Source organism: Anas acuta, chromosome 1, assembly GCF_963932015.1.
Source record: "Anas acuta chromosome 1, bAnaAcu1.1, whole genome shotgun sequence".
NCBI lineage: Eukaryota > Metazoa > Chordata > Aves > Anseriformes > Anatidae > Anas > Anas acuta.
The window spans coordinates 78,401,200-78,424,089 of record NC_088979.1 but is presented as its reverse complement, the minus strand read 5'-3'; the positions used below and the strand labels follow the sequence as shown (position 1 = coordinate 78,424,089).

General features: G+C 39.4%; 1 protein-coding gene across 3 annotated transcripts; it reads left to right on the top strand.

The window, feature by feature from the left end:
* The first annotated feature begins 570 nt into the window (after positions 1-570).
* CLTRN (collectrin, amino acid transport regulator) lies at positions 571-21,575 on the top strand. Of its 3 annotated transcripts, XM_068683610.1 has the most exons (6): positions 572-726; positions 1,119-1,177; positions 6,272-6,357; positions 12,534-12,650; positions 15,450-15,644; positions 19,765-21,575. In XM_068683610.1, exons 1-6 carry the CDS (start codon positions 660-662, stop codon positions 19,919-19,921), a joined length of 681 nt encoding a protein of 226 aa, XP_068539711.1. In that variant the 5' UTR covers positions 572-659; the 3' UTR covers positions 19,922-21,575. The 3 variants fall into 3 exon arrangements, with proteins under 3 accessions (XP_068539724.1, XP_068539711.1, XP_068539718.1); XM_068683623.1 differs by lacking the exon at positions 12,534-12,650 and having other exon boundaries at positions 571-726; XM_068683617.1 differs by lacking the exon at positions 1,119-1,177 and having other exon boundaries at positions 589-726.
* The last annotated feature ends 1,315 nt before the right edge of the window (positions 21,576-22,890 follow it).

Here is a 22,890-nt window from a genome sequence, read left to right as displayed (position 1 = left end):
GCAAACAAAACTAGAATGCATCTTTATTCAATATGTGTACATGCTTCCCCATCAAGTCCTTCTATTGCAGGTTCTCTCATTCCAGTTTCTACTGTAGTGACACTCCAACAGCAAGAAAGTACTTCTCTACCTTTATAACTTTTCTTAGCTCAGAGTAATGTCTCAGAAGCTGATTTTGTCGGCACAGCATCGGTGCAGGTGAACACCCTGTGGGTAACAGCACAGCATCCGGCCACCGGAGTTGCAGTCTGGCCTGGCATTAATTATCCCAGACATCCTGTGTATATGTGTCTAAAATCACATGCAGGGAAAAAAAATAAATTAAAAAACAAACAAACAAAACAAAACAAAAACAAAAAAACGAAAAAACACATCGTGCAATGCTTTGCATTATTCTAAAAAGGGAGAAGGAAAATGAAAACCTTATAACAGCTTTATTTTTTTCCCTTTTACTACAGATAAAGGTAGTAAATAACTAACAGAAGACAGTTGTTTCTAGTGTCCGTTTTAGCTAAAATAACGGGGGTTAATTATTAAACCTTTTTTCTTGGTTGCTCACTTTGTGCTGCTGATGCTTTAATCCTGGGTCACAGAAAGTTTAAGAGTGCTTTACACCAGAGACTTACTTCTTTTTGCCTCAACTTTTCCACACTGAAAGGATGTTACAGGTTTTGCTGCTTACTTTCTCTGTAGTTACCATTGCTCATGCTGAGCTCTGCAAGCCAGGTAAGTTTTGGAGCTGCTGCTTCCCACTCTTCCTCGGGGAAATTTAGCTATGAGCTTATGCCTACAGAGCTGTCAGCTTCTTATGTTTTTTATTTTAGCTGGTTGCATCCAGTTTGAATATGGTAACTCTGAGCATTCACTTCCTTGCTGACTTTTCAAATTAAGTACGGAAGTTGATCTTACATATTTTAAGGAGGTCATGGTAAACCTGACTGAAAATCTATAGGGCTGATGCATTTATTCATGCTAGTAGCTTCTGGTTCTCCTAACCAGGTAATCCGTTAGGGCAAATTTAGAATCTGTGATCTGTAAAATAATTAGAGAAGTAGATGATTTAAAATCCTATCTTGGTGACTATCAATATATGTTTGCCTTTCTTTTCTTTATGTCAGATGCACAGAATGCTTTCAAAGTACGCCTTAGTATCAAAACAGCTTTGGGAGATAATGCAGTAAGTAAAGTATCTTCACATATTCTTCCTAACTAAACATCTGCCAAAAAAAAACTAATACACACTGTAAAATTTCTGAAGGCAGCTCAAGCAATTTGTTCTGAAGTGTTAGTTGTAATAGCTTGTTCACATCATGGCACTAGCCCACTCCTTAAAATGACATCCTGTAAGTGAAGTGTAAAGCTTCACTTTTCATAAAGATAATTTTCTGTCAATGTGTTTTTTTTCCTTTTTCTATTCCTTTTTTTCTTTTTCTGTGTTTCTATTCTTTTGTTGTTGTTGTTGTTTTGTTTTCTATTTTCCTTTCTCTTCTTTCTCTTTTTCTTGAAAAAAAAAACCAAACAGTAGAGATGTTGCACTTCATGCATGAGAGATGCCGCATAAATCTAAGTCTGTATTTTGGGAAATACATATCTTCTTGAGAGTGCTAATTGTAAAGTCAAGCATGTCAGGGATGATAAGCAGGAAACGATTGTGAGATCTTTATGAAATGGGATTTTATGTCAGGCTTTCAGACAAGCATGATCTGTAGAGCTCATTCATGCATATCTCATCAGTTCTCTACTAATGTAGGCTTTGGATAGTGCCCTTTCTTCCCTGTCTGTGGTGCACATGTTAGTCTCATGAGGACTGAAATGCTTTGGCTTAATTCAAGTCCTTGGACTTAATGTACGAGTGCTGGTGTGAGCAATAATGGTCTGTAATATGCAAGAGTTTGGGAAATTAGATGACCAAATGGTCCTTCCTGATCTAAAAAGCTATGAGATATGGCCGAAGGCAATATTCATTTTCAGTTTTGAATGCTTACAGCAAATCTGCAGTGCTACAGGACTCTCAATAAAATTAGGTATCAAATGTCTTAGACAGTCATCTCCACTGGAAGATGTCTGATTGTTAGGAGCCCTGGGAAACAGAGCACCATAAATTACGTGCTAGAAGAGACTGGAGGTATGAGAATCTCCCTGTGACCTTAGAAGCCATTCTGAAACTACCCTGGACTATTAGGTATCTTTAACAGTAGCAGGGACCAGTTCCACTGGGAGTTTCATAAGCCGGATACATTTAGAAGAAATGTTCAAGATAAATGCTAAAGTATTTGTCTGTGGAAATTGGTATTGAAGTCAATCCTCTTGGGTGAGAGACTAATTAAACAGTTGTGCAAACCTAGATTGTTTTAAAAATTAGTGAAATACTGCAATCCTACCGCTGAAAATATGTCAAAATCCTTATTGAAATACCTCGTGATAATAACTACAAATATTTTGATTTAATCTTGGTTCAAAACATTAGGCTCAAAACAAAGAATAAAAACTGCAGCTCCCAGCAGTGCTCTTTTTCAGTTTTTTTTTTTTTTGTTCTGAAATTATAGTAAAATAAGGGTGATTTGTCTGATCATTTGCAATTTTTCTATTTTTCATCCCCAGAAAGGTATAATACAAGCCATCTTAAAGTTTTTATATTACATTTTATATTTTTATATTACAAGAAAGAAAAAAAAGTGAGGAGCCTTTTTTTTTTTTTTTTTTTTTTTTGGTAAATAGATAGTAGTTTATTTCGTACAGTAAAGTGGATTTAAGACCAAAGAATGGTACAATCTAAACCAGCATTTTAGAACAATATGCCATACAAAATTATCCACAGATAATGAACAATCTATTAACTGCACAACTAATATTTCCTTTTCATAGCCATGGTAGTCTTCTCTGCAAATGACTGAAACTGAAAACTGAAACTGCTGTCAAACTGAAATTCATTTTGGCTTAATAATTTGTTAAACTTTGCTTTTTAATTGATTTTTATTTTTAATTTTAGCAAAGAAAAGGTTAACACTGTCATAGCATCACAATAGTACACAATCAGTTTAGAATATCTTGGTATGATGCTTTGCTATTTAATTCTGTTTCATTCACTTTCAAGTCACTTCAAGCTAGATGGTTGCAGAAGACTTTGATACCATCCATGGGCATGTTGCTGTAGGATTGGAAGGATAACTCCTACATACATTCAGGAGTATAGGAAATAGGTTAGTATAGTTTTTCACGTGATTTAGTGCATACTTTGAATGATACTAATAAGGACAGACAGCATTTTTTCATCTGTTCACAAGGTAGGCTGCACTTTTAGGCAGAGAATACTGTTTTAGTGTACTAATGTTGTTCTTATCATGGTGGCGTAGAAATAGCAGATAAGATATAGCAAGTATCTAGCTGTTTTCATGTTACTTGAAAATAATGTCAGAGACAGAGACACTGCTAGCTAGCTAGTGGGAGGAAACCTAAACAGAAGGAAGGTGATTTACGGACAGAGTCTCTCTGATTTTGGTGTTAACTTTATGAGTGCCTTCTGGAGTCACTGGTTGCTTCCTAGTCACGGAGTTAGAAAAGCTATAGAGAGTTAGCTCAAAAGGGCCAGAGTCAACCAGAGTGAGCAGGTGTGATGTCCACAGGAAGAGACCTTCAGCTGTCCCTAGTCCTCTGCTGCTCAAGGCCAAATCACCATTGCATATGGATCAGGTTGCCCAGGGGCAAGTTTATAAGATTATAATTTTGTTCTACTAACATACATTTTATTTTCCTGAGAGAACTACTATAGCATTTTACAATCTACACCACTCATCATTTCTTTTTTTTCCCCATTGACTCAACAACCTCTTCTTTCACAGCAAGCAATAGACTGGCAGACTGGCTTTGACAGTCAGGTGCGTCTGTACTGTTTATTACCTTAAAGGCATTCTTGCCACCATCTTCCTCCTAATTATGTTGCCTTCTCACCACACATATTCCTGCAAGCACTCATGTTCAGAGGGTCTTGTTAACATGGAGCCCACAGCCATCTCCATCTCCTCTTCCTCCTGTCTCGTCCCTGTTTTCCTGGGGATTCTCAGCTTTCTGCCTAGAAGGCATCCTGCAGCTCCCTCTCCTCACTAGAGCAGACCCCTGAGTGCCACTAGGTTTTCTCTGCCAGTCTCCTCTCTCATTTCTTGCAGTTTATTCTGTCTGTTTTATAGTGCTTACTCTTTGAGCTGGTACCCTTTTTGTTACTTTGTCTTAAAGAAGCTCTATGCTTCATCGTTATTATTATTTTTTCATCATGAAAACCAAGTACTTCATTCATAACGATGCATTTTGCATATATACATGTAGTGCACTAAACATAAACATGTCAAATACATATAGTATGTAGTACAGGTATTGCATTTGTGTCCATGTAAGCATGAAATTGAGTTTCATCATTATCCATTATCCATCTGAGGGAATTATCTCTACAGCTGGTTTAATCCACTGGATAACAAATGATCTTATTCTGTCCTTTTGGACCTGCTCTCAAGGACTACAGATGGCACGTAGGGATTCAGTCAATAGTGCCACACACGAAAAAGAGGATGATCTGCCTTTTTACTGCTGCAAATTGTGCTCTGTGGTTTAAATACAGATGTCTTTAAAATTATGGTAAATAGTTTTATGGCTCTCATCTGTATTCCTTCCTCTACTACATTGTCTCTTTTTCCTTTAATACTATTGCTGACATTACTGTTACATTTCCATCAGTGCAGTGGGCTCAAAATACGGGCTTTTAAATATTTTTATGCAAACAGTTCCTGTTTTGTTTTCACTTTAAGTTCCCCGATTGGCATGCATTATCACAGTGTGTTTGCACCTCCCTTCATTCACAAAGCAGGAGTGGTGAGTCAGAAACCTGATTCTCAGCGCTGCATCTGGCTTTTAATGCTGCTCAAGCTGTCTTTTGCTCAGCTTTGTTGTCCCTGGCCAACCGTATCTCAGCCCATTTCACCACTCGTCATTCATTTAGGGGTGATAAATATGATCGGTATGACTTTCTGCCCTTTATCTGTCTGCCTCCTTCCCTATTCAGGCTCCCAGTCCACAGTATGTCAGAGCAAAATGAGCGATGGTGTCTGGAAAGTGGATTCCTCCTTTTTACAGAGAGGTTGCAGCTGCATGCATCCAAAATCAGAATTTAAAAAACAGGATTAAGATTTGGCATTTTCAGTGGTATTTTGTCTACTGTTTTTTGATGTGTATTGATGGGTTTTGAGTGTGTTATAAGGGCCCATGAAAAAGTAGGTCCAGGTTGTCAGCAGGGTTAAGTATCCACTCCACTGGTTTTCTGTTTTGGATGATTACAGTGAGGATTTTTTTTTTAATGCTGAAAGTTAAAGATTAGATTTGTGTTCTGACTGACTGACGAAAGCTGCCTCTAACCTCCACTAATATAATTCCAAGAAACTATTAATCTTTATAATCTGCTGAAAGGGGAAATTCAATCAGTATGCCTCAGTCATGTCTTTTGTTATAAAAATGTAATAGGTACAGTTCTTGCTGGTCATTAGAATTGCATGTGGGAATGAAAGCCCAGGGGAACCTAGAGAAGCTTTCTCAGAAACCTGAAATAATGGAAGTATGATTTTTCATCAAGACAACAGAGAAAAGTTTTCGGAGCCCATTTTTACTTTTTATTGAAATAGTAAGGATACTGTTTTCTTTCTTTTATCTCAAATGTGAGGTAGTATTTTTCCTTGTAGCTGAGTCTAAGGGTTGTAGCTGAGTCTATCTTCATGTTGTAAGAACAGCGTGCAGCAATAAGGCCACAATCTCTTTTTTTTTTTTTTCCTGGTGTCCTGGCATCCAGCTCCCACAGACTACCTTCAACATCAGCTTTTTTATTTTCTGGCAGAACCATCTGGTCTTTAAGAGAGAATGTAAACCTCCTTAACATGGCTGATCCAACAACAAAAGAGTCAAGGCAATTGGTGCAGCTGTGTTGGGAGAATTCGGGTAACATGCCTGGTCTTTTATATGAGGTGCTTTACATTTCCAGTTTGGCCAGTTTCCAGAAACATTCCATTCAGTCAGTTTTTGGAAAAGTTCATTTCACTCTGTATTGCATTTCACAGTAGCCATTAGAAGTCATCTTTGCACACTAAATAAGAGACAGGAATTTATTTTCATAGCACAACCAGTGAATTTATTAATTTTCTTGATCAGCATAGCATTCCAAGTTCAGTGACTCTTTTTCCCTGCTGTACTGCAAGCACTGAAGCTGAAACCGATGATTTTCCATCTTCCTTTACAGTATGCCTGGGATACAAATGAAGAGTACCTCTTCAAAGCAATGGTGGCTTTTACTATGAGAAGATATTCCAGCAAGACTACAACTCAGTAAGCATCTACTCTGATTTGCCTTATACCTATTAACAGTGCTGCACCTCGTGGGCCATTCCCTGCTGTACAAGGTGTAGAAATCATTATATACAGCCTCCAAAAGCAGACTGTTCCAGTGTATTCTTTTGACACCCAGATAAATGTTAAATGTCACTCTCTCTGTCTTAAGCAGCACGCAGCCTTTGGAGCAGTGTCCCCACTGATGTGAAGTGGCACAGCCGTCGCTCTCAGTGGGGCTGTGCCAATTTTCTCTAGCAGAATCTGGCAGTAAGACATGATGCCTTCTGGAGGCCGTACTGGGAAGAGGTGAAGGGGCCCGTCGGCAAGGTCAAGAAATGCAGTGTGGATCCTTGAATAAGCAGCTTTGGTGCACATTTACTCAGCGTGTAGCTTCAGCTAAAGATGAGCTGAGCCAGAGAACTGGAAGGTGGATTGCTGTGCTGGTGCTCTCTCCCTAATATTACAGCTGCTGAATTACCTAGCATCAAGAAGTTTCAGATGTTGCTGTTCAGACATAAATCAGCCATTAATTGGTTTTGGGATTAAATCTACCCTAAGGCATTGAATATTCTTCTCAGGCTTCTGATCATTGCTACTTATGAAATTAGATGCCAGATCAGACAGACCATTTAGCAGGCTGTAACTTCAGTATGTTCTTCCCTTCCTTAAACGAGAAACCTTGTGAGTGTATTTCTATAGGCCTTTTTTTTTTTTTTTCATTGTTTTTCAGTCTTAAAGGAAAGATTTATTGCTCTAGTACGCTAATGAGGATAGGGTTTTCAATTTACTTTCCAAAAAAAAACCTGCTTTAGGCCATCATTGCATCAGATGAAGCATAGTGCACATTTGCAAAGACATTAGTTATCTTTAGTCATATGATGACTATTGTGGCTGATGCACTTTCTCGTAAATAGAAGATGCGCTCCCCCTCTACGTCACAGGATTGCTTGGTTCCTTATTGTTTTATTCGTGTTCCTCAGAAGGTGCCTTATTTCATCAAAGGAGCCATTACACCGAGCTTAACAAAAACAGTCAAGTATGTTCCCACTGCACACAATGAAAATGACACTTACAAAAAATGAATTTAAGATTCAAGCTAATTAAAGGTGATTATGCAGGGCTTTTTCTCAGGTTTTCAAATAAGGAGAATTTTAATTCAGTCTCTGACCCATAAGGATTTGCTTCCATATATTTATTTTAGTCCCAGGTCCCCTTTTTAAATTATTATTCTCTTCCTTCAAATCCATGGTGCTTTCACATGGCAAAAAGCCTGTGTCAGACACCAGTGAGCTTTATTCTCTTCAAGTACCATGGCTGTCTGCAGACTCAACTAATGTTAGAAAGTTTGGTATAGGAATGGGAAAAATTCAAGCCAGTATGAAAGGAGATAAAAATTTAATGGAAGCTGTGCTTATGTACTCTGGAAAACCACAGCATTTGTGCTCACTTAGCTCAATTTCCTACCAAGACAGTTTCTCCTATGGGCAAATATGATAATGGCAGTTACTCCATTTTGGAGGTGGGCTTGCACATGTCAACAATTTCCTGCTACTAAGTTTGTCAGAGGAGAAGTCAGTACAATATTTGCAAATAGCTAGGTGTGGACATCTTTTCCTGTTTCTAAGACAGTATAGGACTTCCTCGTGAGTATAACTTGCTGGGGCAGAGGCAAGGACCCCACATAGTTACAAGTTAGGTAAGTGCCAGGCTGTACCCAACCTCGATCCCAAAGGGACTCACTGAGCTTCAGACTGAGTGAAATCTTATACCTTTTGTCACAAAGCAGTTTTTTCTGCTACTTTGCAGATGAGGTAGAATTTTTAATCTTCTGAGAAAACTTGTGGCAAATAAATTGCATTACACTGTGGGCACATTTACAGGTAAATGCCAGCAGATTTTCATCATGAGATGTGAAAGATTATAAATTATTCTGTGATAAAAGAAGGAACAAGTTGCAAATGACTGCATTCTGGTAGCATCTAAATTTACCCAAATTTTGCATCTAGTCAGTTAAACATTTTTGACAAAAGAAAAATTTATGAAAAATCCACTGCTGTTTTACAAACAAACACTGTTTCTGACAGAGTATAATTTATGCATGGGGACGTAACCAGAATGTGACAAACTTCCCCTTTAACATCCCATTAATTTCTAAGCCACGACACTGCAGCAGCAGCCACAACTGACTCCCACATGAGACTGAACGTCATTAACTTCAGCAAGCTGGATCAGGCCCCATATAATTTTCTGGTGGATCAGCATAACCATTGTTGCAGCCTGCCCATCATTTCTGAGATTCAAAGTAATCTTTTGTTAGGCTCTGAAGCTGGATTAAAGCCAGCCTGTGATGGCAAGCATTTGAGTGTGCTGCTGGAAAAAGCAGCTGGTGCTGGTGCTGCCCTTGTGTAACCACCAAGTGATCCCACTCAGAGTGGACAGGATGGCACATTGTATCTCAGTTTCTCTAAAGTTAATTTCTAAACTGAAATTTAATAAGTCATGGAGCTGTGTTTAATGTTTGAAAGGCTTGACAAATTGTCGAGGTTGTGTGAAACAGGAAAAAAACATAATCCATCAAATTACTCGGTAATTATTAATACGGAAAAAACAGAGGTTTAATGTTCAGTGGAGAAATACATGTAGTTTATGTCTTGCTCTCTGTATAGCTTTTTGATTAATTCTCAATGTATACATTCATGAATTACATAAGCAAACCTTTGATATGCCAGTATTAAAAGATAATTGTCCGCAGCCTGTGTTAGCAATCCTGGTTTCCCTAATCTGTCACTCATTTGAAATAATATGCATTTCTTTTGGGCCTGACGCTGATTAATCTCTAGAGTAGAAAGAACGTGATTACATTTACCTATGTTCAAATGAAAGGATCTACTTTTGGTACATCTTCCCCCAGTTTACATCTTCCATGTAAGGAAGGTGCAGTTTTCCTATTGGAATAACCAGAAAAAGTTCATCAACATTATCTATCCTCCTAGGACAGGCATTTTTGATACTAAAAAAAAATAAAATAAAATAATATTCTGACCACTTAGAACAACAAAATAAATTTGTAGAGATAGCCAGAGATAGACACTTGGGACTCAGGGCCCATGCTTCTCCCACTAGTTTACAGCCACCATGGGCACCCAACACCCACAGAGTCCCTGATGGATCTTCTTATCCCTAAATAATCCTCTAAATCTCCATAAGGAGATTCGAACACTTCAGCATGCTGCAAATCAAACCTATGTGCAAACAGCACCGGAAGAAAAAAAAAAGGGGGGGGGGGGGCATACCTGCTGCAAGTCACATTGGTCACACTGGTGCTTGTTGAACTAGTCCATTTTGGTGTTTATGCAATCCTCTTTGACCTTCTCGAGAACAGTGTTATTCTTTTTGGAGCCCGAAAGGATTTGCATCATGCAGATTCCGCTGATGAAAAGCAGCAGTGAAGCTGGATTTTAGATGCTGATAATCAGGAGAGGATTTTAGACACAACAGGGGGCATTAAGGAGGCAAAATTTCCGTAACTTAGCATGAATCTTTCTGCCCAACTGATTCAGTGCTGTTCCATCCAGAGATGGAGACACTGCCCCCAACGATGTCTGACTGCCCTAACTTGTGCTGAAAGCCTTGGCAATGTAGGGAAGGCCCTGGGATGAAGAGTCCCTTTGAGTCTCTGAGGATGTAGAGAGCACCAGGGTGTTCTGCCAGTCTTTACCCACCAAATGTGTCTTTCTGTTGGAGGAATGAGCTTTGCTCACTCACCACATTTTGAGAATATTTGTAGAGCACTATGAACTCAGATTTTCTACCCAGACCAGTTTCTGAGTGCACCACTGAAATTCCTTCTTTACGAACTGCAGCAGCGTGAAGATTTAGGTCCTACTGTTATAAATTCTCCTGATGGAAAACTTCCTCCACAGAAACATTTTTAGATATTCTGTGAAGTCAGCAAGAGTTTGTCATCCACCAGCCAAAAGTAGACACTTTTTCTTCCCCTCCTGTAAATTTTGTGCTTTGCTTTTATTTTGAGTGGAATAAATCTACTTTCATCTTCTGACTGTTGCCAGCAAACTGATGTGAACATCTTTTAAAATCCCAGAGGATGGCTTTCCTCTTTTATCCAAGAAAATTCTCTGTATTTGCAAAATTGACATTGTTCCTGAGAGGTAAAAGTAGGTATTTCAGTTCTGCAAAATCATTGCTTTCCATTTTATTGCATGTCTCTGTGGAATATATACCTTCTCTGTAAAATTAAAGGCTGCCCTACCCAAACACTCGGGCACCTGAACCAAAAAAGCACCCACCACCCAAAAAAGCTTGTAGCAAGAAGTATTTCTACAAAATATCCAAAGTGAACTGTTGTGAACAAGCCAATGCCTGTCCTGCCTTAACAGCTATCTCATTTTTTTTCTTTTTTTCTTTTTTTTTTCCCCCCTTTTTTTCCTTCTTCTGGCTGGAGACTACGCACCTAAGGGCAGCATTTGTTACCTTACGTTCTTTCCTACTTTGTGCTTTCTGCTCCTCAGACCATTGCTGAAGTCTTCTTAGCAGTCATTTAATTAAGTTTGTAATTAGCCAGAAGATGGCACTACAAAACAGAGCTCTGTGGCAGGTCATTGCTTCCAGTGGGGGATTTGTCACCCTGGGAATTGCAGAAACTGGAAAGGAAATGTTAAAATTTGCATTTTGATGATGGACAGTCCAAACCTTGAATCCAGTGATAATAATGGGCATCAACGTAGTTAATTAAGAGAGGAGCTGTATTCTTTGCTGGCTCACAGCAGGGTCTCCTCTGTAACAGCAGATAGTAGTTGAAGTCCAATTGTCCCAAATGGGGTCCAACAAAACAGGGACAGGGCAGCTTTGTTATGCTTGTGGCCAGGCAGACCTTATGCAAAGGTGAAACAAGGCTGGGCTACTCCCTGGCAATAGAAATAGTCCTAACTCTTGCTTGTGGGCTTTTGGAATATCTGCTCACTGCTTGGGCATGACCAGGAAATCTGAATCCTGAGCCAAAGGGTTATTTATTAATGATACAGAATGTTTTGTTGTTGTTGTTTTCTATTTTTCTCTCTCTAGGTCTCTGTCTTTCAAGTTTTTGGATGTCCTTCTATGATACATACCATATTCCTTGCCATGCTGTAATAAGTGCTACATTTATAGCAATTTCTGTATATCACACGTGTGTTTGGCTGGTTTCTCAGCTATATGAATAAAAAATAGGAACAGACAGAAGAACACGAAGGCACCATCTATTCTCAGTCACTTTGTTATACATGTATTAGCCTTTAATTCTTTATTTTTAACACTCATGGTGATATCATTCTGCAAGTTATTTCTAATTATAGTTCATTTAGTACACTTATTAGTATCAGTGATAGATTACAAGTTTATAAGATTCTGAAAAAAAAAGCATTTTAAAGACATGTCACCCACTTTTTACATAGTATGCAATAAGAAGCTGCATGCCTGTGGCCTTCCACTGCTAACTTCACATAAAACCAAGCAATCTTCTTTTGAAACAGATGAAGTAAATATGCCATAGCACATCCTAAAGGGCATAGATCAGTGCCAGTATGATGTTTATTTTCAGTCTTTTGCCTCCGCTCTGTGCTTGACAGTGCAGAAAGATGTTAAAGAGAATAACACCAATTTTTTTTGCTCTTCCTTCCATGTTGACCTCCTCTCCTCCCTCCTGAAAGTGTACCCTGTAGGACTGCACACACTTGAAGATTGTATGGGGAATCACCACATCTGGCTCCTGTAGCACTGGTTGTCAAAAATAAAATTCTTATTTCATCAATATGTTTATCTTATTATATAGCTTTTTTTTTTTTTTTTTTCAAAGCCCAGATGATTAAGATACAAATATTTATTTTTCTGGGTTGTTATGCTAAATGTATGTCCAAGTTCAGACAAGTTTGTAGTAGATTCAGAAATTCATTTGTAGGCTCAACTTTGGTCTCAATAAGCTTACATATTTTCAATCAGATTGGGAAATGGGAAATGCCATGGGTGGTGTTTCTTCCTTGGGCATTAACCATTGCATTTTTTAGCAGATTATTTCCCCTTATATGAAAGCAGTATTTTAGGAAAATCTGAAATATTTCATTAATTACTCCCGTGCTTCTTTAATTTATTATTATTATATATTTTTTAACCATCTGTAGAATTTCCAATGTGCTGCTCTGCAATGTGACGGATCGGGTGTCATTTTGGTTTGTGGTCACGGATTCTACCAAAAATACAACAACTGTTCCAGGAAGCGAGGTAGAGGCAGCCATCAGGTACAGTCACTGCTTCTCCAGCCTCTTCTTTCTTGCTGACTGAGGATGCTTTCTCCATTGGGGCCATCAATAAGCACTCTGCCTCTTTAAGGATGAACTAATTGAAGTAGTTAAAACACCAAAGGGTCAGTACTCTTTCAGGCATGTAAGATTAGCAGGATTTTTAACAGGCCCACAGAATTCAAAGCATGTGAACCTTGGGATTATAACTGTGGAAGGAATCTCTCTTAATGCTGGGGCTTTGGATGAAAGCTAGACCCCTTCCCAGAGCCCAAGCTGTAATTTGGTATCCTGTGCATGGCAGAAGCACTGCTGGCATCTGGCTGCTACATTTCCTTGTGAGAGAGCCTTCTTCCTCAGGTGACAGGATTACAGCCTTTTTTTGGGGGGAGGTTATATCATTTCATGCTCATTGCATGTTATATGCCCATCTGCATGCACCAGGACTAGTAACCATGGACTCCCTTTAGGTTCTCATCAAGTACAATTTTTCAGGCTTCCTGTAGAAGCCAATGTTTACATGAGAAGAGCTCATGTGAGCTATTCATGAGAACAGTTGGCTGTGTCCCAGCTTGGTTTAAATAACCTTGTACTCATATTATTCTCATTCCAGTCTTTTTGGAATGCTAGTTGCTACAGTAGTTGAGCATTACTTGTACAAAGTACCGTGTGGTACAAATCAGTTCATTTTCTACTCAATATCACATTCCGTAGCCAATAAAAGCAAGAGTGTGGAGTTGAAGAGCGAAAAACCTGACTTCAATGGTCTATCAAAGCTACAAAAGGGGTTTATGGGGATGACTCCCACAGGCAGCATAACTCACATATCTTTCTCAAGCACTGAGTGGAAAACAGACCTCTTTGTTTTTAGACATTCTGTACTTTGTCTTAAAAATTCACGTTATCTCTGTGGAGGTGTAATGCCTAATTCCTGATGAATGAGCATGCGTTCTTTTGGAAAGATTAACTTTTAAGCTTATGAGTAGATTAAACTGTTTCCTGCAGAGGCACCAAACAATAGTTTCATAGCATTAGTAGAGGAAGCAGATTATTTATTCACTGAAGCTCTCTAAGAGTGCTGGAATGCAGATTTATTTTTTTTCCTTTTCCATTTCTGTTATTCTTTGAATCATTCAGTAGCATAAGCTGATTTACTTAAGTCTTTTATATGCCCCCTTGGAAGGAGAAATTGGATACTACTATAGCATGTTTGTTTTTTTAACTATTGTCTCTCACCCAAAAAAAGAATATGCTATTTTTAAAAAGTTGTAATTCCTACCTAACACAGAAACAAGAATTAAAGTGTTCTATAAAGCTACATATTTTAAAATTCAATTGCTTCTGACTGCAGGCTTCCATACTAAACTATTATTCAAATTCTTTGTATAGTACAGCATCATGTAAGAATGCTAACGAGGACCAGGATTTTACAGTATGAGGTTCTCCAGAAACTAAGAACAAAGAGGAAGGCAAACCTTCTCAAAGCTCTGTATGGTTCCCAAGATCTTGCATAAATATACATGGATATATTTCTGCATATACAAACGCAATAAGCACCTGTAGTTACCTGCACATCTTTCAGCACAGAAGTCTGTAACTCCAGCCATTAGAGAAGGGTGAACAACGCTTACTTCAGCTGCTCACAAAGAACCATTTATATCAATAAGGGTGAAAATCTCTTTAAATCACAGGCGGCTTACCATATAATGAGTCTTACAATATGCCATGGCTTTCATCTCTCTCCAGGAATGCTAGCTTTCCGTTAAGGGTAAGAATTTCCTGCTTAAGAGATAGTCAACGTGATGATTTCCAAGAAGAGTAATTTTAAAATTTTTACCTTTGTTTACCATATATCTTATGGGAAATATTTCTTAGGAAATACTTCCTTTATGGTAAATTAATTTAATTGTATACAAGAAAGAGATGATGTGAATCATACAGCTGCAATCAAAATCTCCAAACACCAATGTATGTAATAAATTTTGTCAAAATTTTCAAATGTCTTGCAAAAGCTAATGAAAGATACAGCTAAATCCTTTTGAGACCACTTAGATTCAGATCCAGAAATTACTGCAAATGCTCAAAAGTAATGAATGTGAGTGAAGATATCCATTCAAGGGTAGCAGTTGTACTACTCAGTTGAAAAAGTGTATTTCTCAGACTTACTGTTTCTCATAAAAGAAAACATCTGCAAAGTGCAAATCCATTTAGCTACATCCTACAGGGAAGAAAGGTATATTGGCAATGGGGATGGGTTCTTCTGGACCAAATAATAACCAGTGCCTCGTGGATCTAAGAAAATCTACAGCAGCAAGAGCAGATGTACATGCCTATAACAGGCAGGACAGTTCAGTTTGTGGAACCAAGGGGCACTGATAAGAAAATCCTCTGAGCATTGCAGAGTGGCTCCACCAGTCCCACGCTATCCTTGAATGTCTCCTAAACAAGACAACAGAGCCACCATTTTAGATTGCTATGTCTTCAGCATGTGGTCCAAACCAGAAACAACTAATAATACTGTACTTCAAGTCTCATCTGTATTTTCCAATATTTCAGATAAATGAATAAAGAAGTCTGGTATTCAAAATCCCATAAATGTGTGGGTATCTATGGATTACTGACAGGATCTATGCTAAAGTGAAGGTCTGTGTAATCCTACCAACATCATGCTGGATCAAATTCAACCCCAACAGACTTGCAGCACACATGTGAAAATATTTTTTTTTCTCCTATCCTTTTTTTTATTATTTATAAAATACTTTTTTAAAGAGCTGTGATGCTTTTTGTTTTTTTGTGAAGGATGAACCGGAACAGAATCAACAATGCCTTCCTACTGAGTGACAAAACGCTGCAGTTCCTGAAGATACCCTCCACATTGGCACCTCCTGTTGAGCCCTCCACACCTGCCTGGCTTATCGTATTTGGTGTTGTTCTTTGTCTCATTGTGGCCGGAATTGTTTTCCTCGTTGTTGCAGGGATTCAGCAGCGCAAGAAGTAAGCAGCTTAGCTTTTCTTCTAACTACGTACTGGCAAATTAAGTTAGCTGGGTTGGTTGTGCTTTTCAAATCTGCCTCAGAGAAATTGTAGCTGTGTCCTTGCTCCATCCATAGGTAAAGGTAGCCTTTGTGTCCTTTTCTGAGGGTAGGGTTTAAATTTTTTTAACTGTGAACTAAATGCCTTAGTAATGCTGGGGTACTGGAAACAGGGAGGATAACAACCTGATCCTGGAGGTCATCTAAGTAGAGACAATAGCTTTACACAGACTTTTGTTGTCATTTTTCTCAAGATTTAGCGTGCTGTAGGTGAATCTCTTCTCACAGAGTAGCCAAATAGCTACCAAGGGACAGAAGCCTGCCAGTGACCGTGCCCCCTCCAAGGCCAGAGTGTCACAAACTGACAAGGCTAGAAAAAGTGCTGCTGCAGTTTGAGAAGCCTAAGTAGAGGACACAGTAATGGTTAACGTATGTCTGAAGAAGGCCTGCCCAATGAGATGGTTCCTCATCACCTTCTGTTCACATCCTGATGAGTCTGAGCAACCTAGCCCTTCACAGGTTCATGACCAGATCTCACCAGCCTAGGTGTCTGCTGTTTGTTGGTAGGGTAAGAGAGAGAGGTGCTCCCTTTGTCACTCATTTTCTGCCCTGCGGTAGCAGTGGTGAAACAGAGAAGGTTATTCATGCTGTCCTAGTGTGAGCAGGTAGAAGCGGGTCAGAGATCTGTGGAGGTTTTGATCCCACCGTCACTGTTGGTGCAGAGCTGGGCATGAGGAATGGAAATTTCTCATCTGAGCTGAGATCCTGCCATGGAAGTAAGAAATAGTTGAACTTCTACCATGATTTAGGCTGCCTTGAAGGTTAGGGTAATGCAAAGTCTGACATCAGCAAAAGAATCATATATCCTCAGATATATCAGGACAATGGATTCACATGTGGAAAGCAGTATGTTGCAGAGATTTTTCCTTTCTGCCTCCTTATCACTTCGAAAAGCAATGTTAAAAGACCTCAGAAGAACAGCATTTTTTGTGAGGGATAACTGGTTTTAATAGAGAGATGGGTGGTCTGAATCCCTTCAGTTATATTTTGCATTCAGAAAAGTTGCATGAATTTGTGCCCCCCCTTTCTGTTATCAAAAAGCAAAATTCAACAAACAGTAGATGAGATATGCTGCTGGGGAAAGAGTTAGGGCAGGCACTTGAGATCATGTATAGTTTAAACCTTGTCACAACCTTCCATAACCTTCAGGTTATTTTATCCCCTGAACCTAGGCAACCTCATCTGTAAAACTGGAGCACTGTTGGTTCCTGAAGCCCATATTTACCCTCAGTGTATCTTTGTGTATCATGGCTCTGTGAGTCTATATAACACCTTGCTCAAAGGGGGTCACTGAACATTTCAGATGAGCATAATATAAATAAATTATGCTAAATAGCCATGATTTTTCTAGCTAAAAAAGTCCTTTTTTACTTTATATCAGACTGAAAGACAACATTTTCCCATCCTGTTTACAGAAAAGCTCAGCTGAGCATGAACAGTTCTATTAGGCACCTTTTCACTCCCTCCTCTGTTCCCCTACCTTGTCTTTATGCATAGACTTTCCTGAGAGCAGAGTTATCCATGGTTGAGTTATAACTCTCCTTTCAGCTCAATGGCATCTGCAGGCAGAGAGAAAGGAGTGAGAGGGTAAAACAAGTGTATATTTTTTCTGTCTACTGTTGGAAAGACTGGAGAGGTAAAATGGATGGTCTGAGCTATTTGGCTTCTTGATAGAAGAGCCAGACATTAGAGAAGTGAATTTCAAAAGTGCTCATCTCTTCTTCAGGCACTGAAGTATGTGATAAGTCGTGAAAAGACTTCAGAACAGCCAGTAATGAGTTTTCCTGGAAACCTGACCAGAGCTGACACAGTGACAGCTATGTTGCCTAGTAAGCTGTGTTGGAAATCTGGCCCCAAGGACAGTGTTGACTTCTCATAAACCTGGCATTTTGTCTTTACTGGCCTTTAAAGTACCAGTTAAATACCTTAATTCAAATAAGCACAAAAGGGAGTGCTTCAGCTTGCTCACACACAGGGTATCAAGGAAGTACATGATTGGCCTCTAATGGAGCTTCCTTAATGAGTTAGACTCACGTGTCATTTCTTGAACTGGAAGATTTTCTTAATTAGGTTTTCACTGTGCATCACTGCCAACATGCAAAAATCCAGGCCACAGCTGCCTGTAGTTTGCAATCATTAGCACAGCTGCATGTGGCTGTAGCCATTGACTTTACAGAGAACTGGATCAGACACATTATCTCCCAACTTTATGTTTGTTCTCCTGTCATCACAGCAGTATGACACCTCCCCCTCTACTAACAGATTTGGTGCCTACCCAGGGCAGGACCCTACTTTAGGTCAGCCCCAATGTGGTCAGGCAGTTGAATTTGATGGTCTTTGTGGGTCCCTTCGAGCAGAACTATTCTGCTCCCATTTTGTTCTGTTCTATTCTATTCTATTCTATTCTATTCTATTCTATTCTATTCTATTCTATTCTATTCTATTCTATTCTATTCTATTCTTTACTGTGTATGATGTGTTAGACTGATCTGATGGATAGCCCTACTTCCAAAATCCCATCTTCAGCAAAGACCAAAAACATTTGCCTTGGGAAGAGGAAGGACAGAGTGAGCACACAAATGCTTCCCTCTGTTACTCACCCAGCACATATTTTGCAGCTGGTTGCCTTCCTGAGACGGATTTGGTCTTCATGTTCTGAGTAACCCACAATGTTTTATCTTCCCTTGACTTGCTGAGTCCCTCCTTGGACTAAGAAATTCTTAGCTGCTCTGAATTCCTATGGCAACAAGTTACACACCTCTTCTATTCCTCTCTTTTCTTTTGAATGCACACCTTAGTAACCATCTTTCTTTATGTTTGTGCCCACACTTTTTGAATCAAAGAACTCTCATCCCTGTAAGAGCTGATAAGGCAGTCAGAGGTCAGAGGCTTCCAGTACTATCCCCACATTTATTTTTAGCAAGCCTGTAATGCCAACAATCTCCCAAAGGCCAATAACATTTTATTATTCTTAATATCACTATTATTTGATATTATACTGAGTCAGGCTGCTATGATTGTCCTGAGTCAGATTGTTACAGTGTGTATTGTGGGATAGGAAGAAGCAGTGGAGCTGACCTTTGAGTTTCTTATCCTCTGAAACCGCTGATGCTGCAGGCTGTAAAGTACAGCAGGTTTTTCAACTATGAACTGGTGGATCTCAAGGTCAGAATAAATCTGGAATTGAAGGAACACTATGACATGTTGACTGATACTTCTCTATTACATCTTTTTTTTTTTTTTTTTTAAGTTAATTTTATTTAACTATTTTAATATGGTTGTCATGAGAACTGTAGCCAGGAAAGTGAAACCCATTAAATTGCTTAGTCTAGAAAACAAAAGTATAAAAAGATACTAGGTTGGAAGAGTGCCTAACTTCTGGAGAAGATTGTCAAGGATTCTGAAGACACTCAAGTCTCCACCAGTGGAGGCTTTAGTCAGAAGTCAATTTGTTTCTTACAGTATATTTTAATTTGTCCACATCATTGGTTGAAATCTATGACGTACAACAGGGCCAGACTAGGTGTGTAGTGCAGTCCTTCCTGACTTCAGGCAAAAAAACAGATTCAGAGTTGGTTTTTATTTCCATTTTTCTCTTGTACCAGGTTTTACTTCTGCAACCTCCAGTCATTTCACAGAACCAGTAGCCCAAGTGATACATATAACATATTTACAACACGTTTACCCTAGGTTTTCTGATTCCCAGTCCTGACCTTGAACCACTAAACCAAAGTTTCCAGTCCCAGGAAGGGAAGGCCTCCCCCCATTCAGTGGTGTATTTACAGCAGCAAAGAGGCTGTGTGGGTAGCTGCCTGCTTTTGCATGTAAAGGTGGTTGTGAGCTAATAGAGCTAAAGTTGATGTAAGAGCAAATGATGCTGGGGAGCCTCTGCGCCAGACGATGCCTTTCAGTACGTAACCTACAACAACCTTCTAACTAAATGTGCTGTTTTCTGTCTGTGAGAGCTTGGCGGAGTGCTGCAGGTCAATAGAATAAGACAATTTTCTCTTCCTTGTTTTTAGAAAGAATAAAGAGTCAACAGAGAGAGAAAACTTAGAAGAGAAAGGCGAAGTAACAATAACAATAGAAAATGGGACTCCTTGTGAAACATTGGATTTAAAAGCAGGCCACATTAACGGAGTCTTTTCAGCAGATGATGAACGGTTCACGTCCTTATGAAATGCTGCCATCGCTATCTGGCGCTCTTTTGAAAGACTCCCGTGCCTACCTTATCTCGTCACTACTCCTGAATGTCAAATATGAAGACAAGAAAAATGTCCTTTCACTTAATTTCCCTCGAGAGAACCTTTTGCTGATAACAGATACACAGGAACCTCCATTACAAAGCTTTTGTTCATGAGCGAAGCAAATGAGAAGACCTCAAATGATATCCATTAATGATTTCTAAAAGATGTGTGGCAGAACAGGGTTGAAATCTGCGTTATGTCAAGTGTTTAATTTTTAATGATTATTTAAGTGTGTCTGTTGGTTGTTTTTCCCTAATGTAAATGTGAAACTACATTATTCTTGGATGTCACAGGGGAGATCATCTATCATTGTCAATCCTTGCTGGGCTTTCTTTAAAGCCATACGCAAAAGTTTCTCTGTAAGCTGACTTCTGTTTGCTCATCCACAGTATGCTTTTGGATTGAATAGTGATCAGTGCATGAAGGTTTTAGTTTATTGGGGAGAAAAAAGTAAGCTTTCACAGCCTCCATAAGAGCAGGTTAGGAAGTGATGGGGTCAGCTATAGGATTAGGACTAACAAAGATCTGGTGGTACTAAACAGGTTTTTCACTTTACAAAGTAACAGATTACATGACCTGGAAATTAAAAGTTGCAAGAGTTTAAAATCTGTTGAACTTAAAAGTTGGAAGAAAGGGGAGATTTTCCAAAGTTGTAGCCTGTGGTTAGTGGCCCGTCTCTCATTAAATTTATGAGGGCATGTTGCAGTTCTTTGAAAATTCTATATGCTTTTTAATAATAAAAGAAGAGCAAATTTCCCAGGGACATAGTGAACCCAGGGTCAGCTGAACACTTAATGTGGTATCTGGGCAGCTTTTGAAAAGGTCCAGTACTTATAGCACTGGCTACTGGTCTTCTTGCATCCTACCCAGATAAGAACATGTAGGCTGTGTCAGCAGAGAGCATTCGGACCTGGGTTTCCTATGGGTCTGGAAGCTGAGGGCACCAAATACCAGCCATTAAATTGCATTGATGGATTACTTTGACATCAGTCATGCACTCAGAATAGGCTATCCGTGCCCTAAGCTTGTTCCCATTGAAACCAGTAATAAAATTCTTACTGATTTCAGAAGTATTAGGCCTGAGTGAAGGAGAGTTGTCTGTGTGGATAACTGCACATAGAATGGAAATGTGTTAAGTAAAATACAGTATCTGCAGTCACCAAACAGCTACTCACGCTACTATAGGTAGGATCTGACCATCTAATTTTTAGTGTAAAGTTTGAAGGGAATATTAGAAAGCCCACTTATTTAATCAGGTTATTCTGTGCATCTGGAAATCCTTCACCCATAGGAACAGGGTAAAACTGGGTAAAAGCTCCTCGTAAAGGACCCTCCAGTGTCCTGAAGGGTGAGAAGGTTTTTCATCTCCCACGGTTCAAATTCTTTGGCATTTTGGCTGTATCATCTTTGATTGTCCCTTTAACCTTGCTCTGGCTCTTGGCAATGGGGTGAGCAGAATGGGAGGAATGGGGAGGAGATCAGGGAAACTGAGCAGAAGGGAGGAGGCTGAGAGGGTGGAACTCAAAGCTGGGAGAGGGAGGGGGAGAGGAGGGCAAAATGTGAAATAAAACTATGGAGCCCACAGATCAAGTGTCTCACCTGGTCTTTTATCTGATTGTTGTCTTCTGTGTCCTGATGGAGGGCCCCTCTGGATGAGAACCGTACCTTCTCTGTGCCCCAGAGGGTGTGCCACTCACTCCTCAGTTATTAATGGTAACATCTCGGTGCTTCAAATTACTGTCAACAACATGGAGATGCATTTCTCACAGGAATGCCAAAGGTTAAGCTTACCGCTGTTTGAGATCATTTGGAGGGAAGATACAGAGTACGGAATTATTATTGCTTCCTCAGTCATTGCTTCAAGGTCTTTCACTCAGGCAGAGTTTTATGTAGGTAATTCAGATCACATCATTTCTAAACCTTCGCGCTTTTCACATTCTTTGTATGACAAATAGCTACGCTGCAGCCTGACCACAATGGATGGCTGTAACTGCAGCACCTCTGCAAGAGCCTCTGAAAGATTTCAGTAAGAAGAGCTTAGTGGTGCAAGAGGAACCCCAAGCTACCGTTTAAAAATTACTGTTATCCTGAGCTGTGCTATATGGGACTGGAACAAAATTCACTTGCTATGAAGAAGGGCCCGACTGAAGGTTTGATAAAGCCTGTGGCACTAGCCAGCAATTGGAAAATAGATTGAAAGCCTCTGAACAAAACACCAAGTGGTGTAGGCTGACTCTGGTGGTACACATTTAATCACTGACTTCCTGCTGGCTCACCTCTTAGCACTGTAATTACTTTATAGCAGTTTGGTGTAATTTTCTGCTAATGATGATATGAAATTCAGCCACAGCATACATCTTGCTTGCCTCTGTGCTGACAGAAAATGGCTTGAGAGAAGTAAATGATACATGAACAGACAGGTATCACACAGCAACACTTAGAAGTCAGTGTTGGTATTAACTTTTTAACTGAAATAGCTCCTGCAAATGAGGTTAATCAAGGGCACAGTGCTACAGAAGAAACAAATCTCTTTTCTGGTCTCCCTGTGCAGCAGAAACCTATTAGAAAACAAAGAGCACTTTGATTTGGTAAAGCCTGTTCTCCTGAGCCTGCAAATGGTACAAAGACAATTTATATCCATTGAGGATCTGGCCCAGAGGTTTTATGTAACTTTCACTGTTTTTAAGTTTTGCTTTTTTTCCTAAACCACCTGCCATCGAAAGACGTGATAATAAACAGAAAAGTGAGAAACAAGCAACATAGAATACATGGTAAAATACTTCCTAAAAGCAGTGAGTCAGTCTGCTTTCAGTTACGTTTGTGCTGAGCCAATGAATTTCCTCAAAGGGACATGGTGTGCCCCAGACAGGATTGTTTTATTTTCAAGAGCTGCATTTGAGA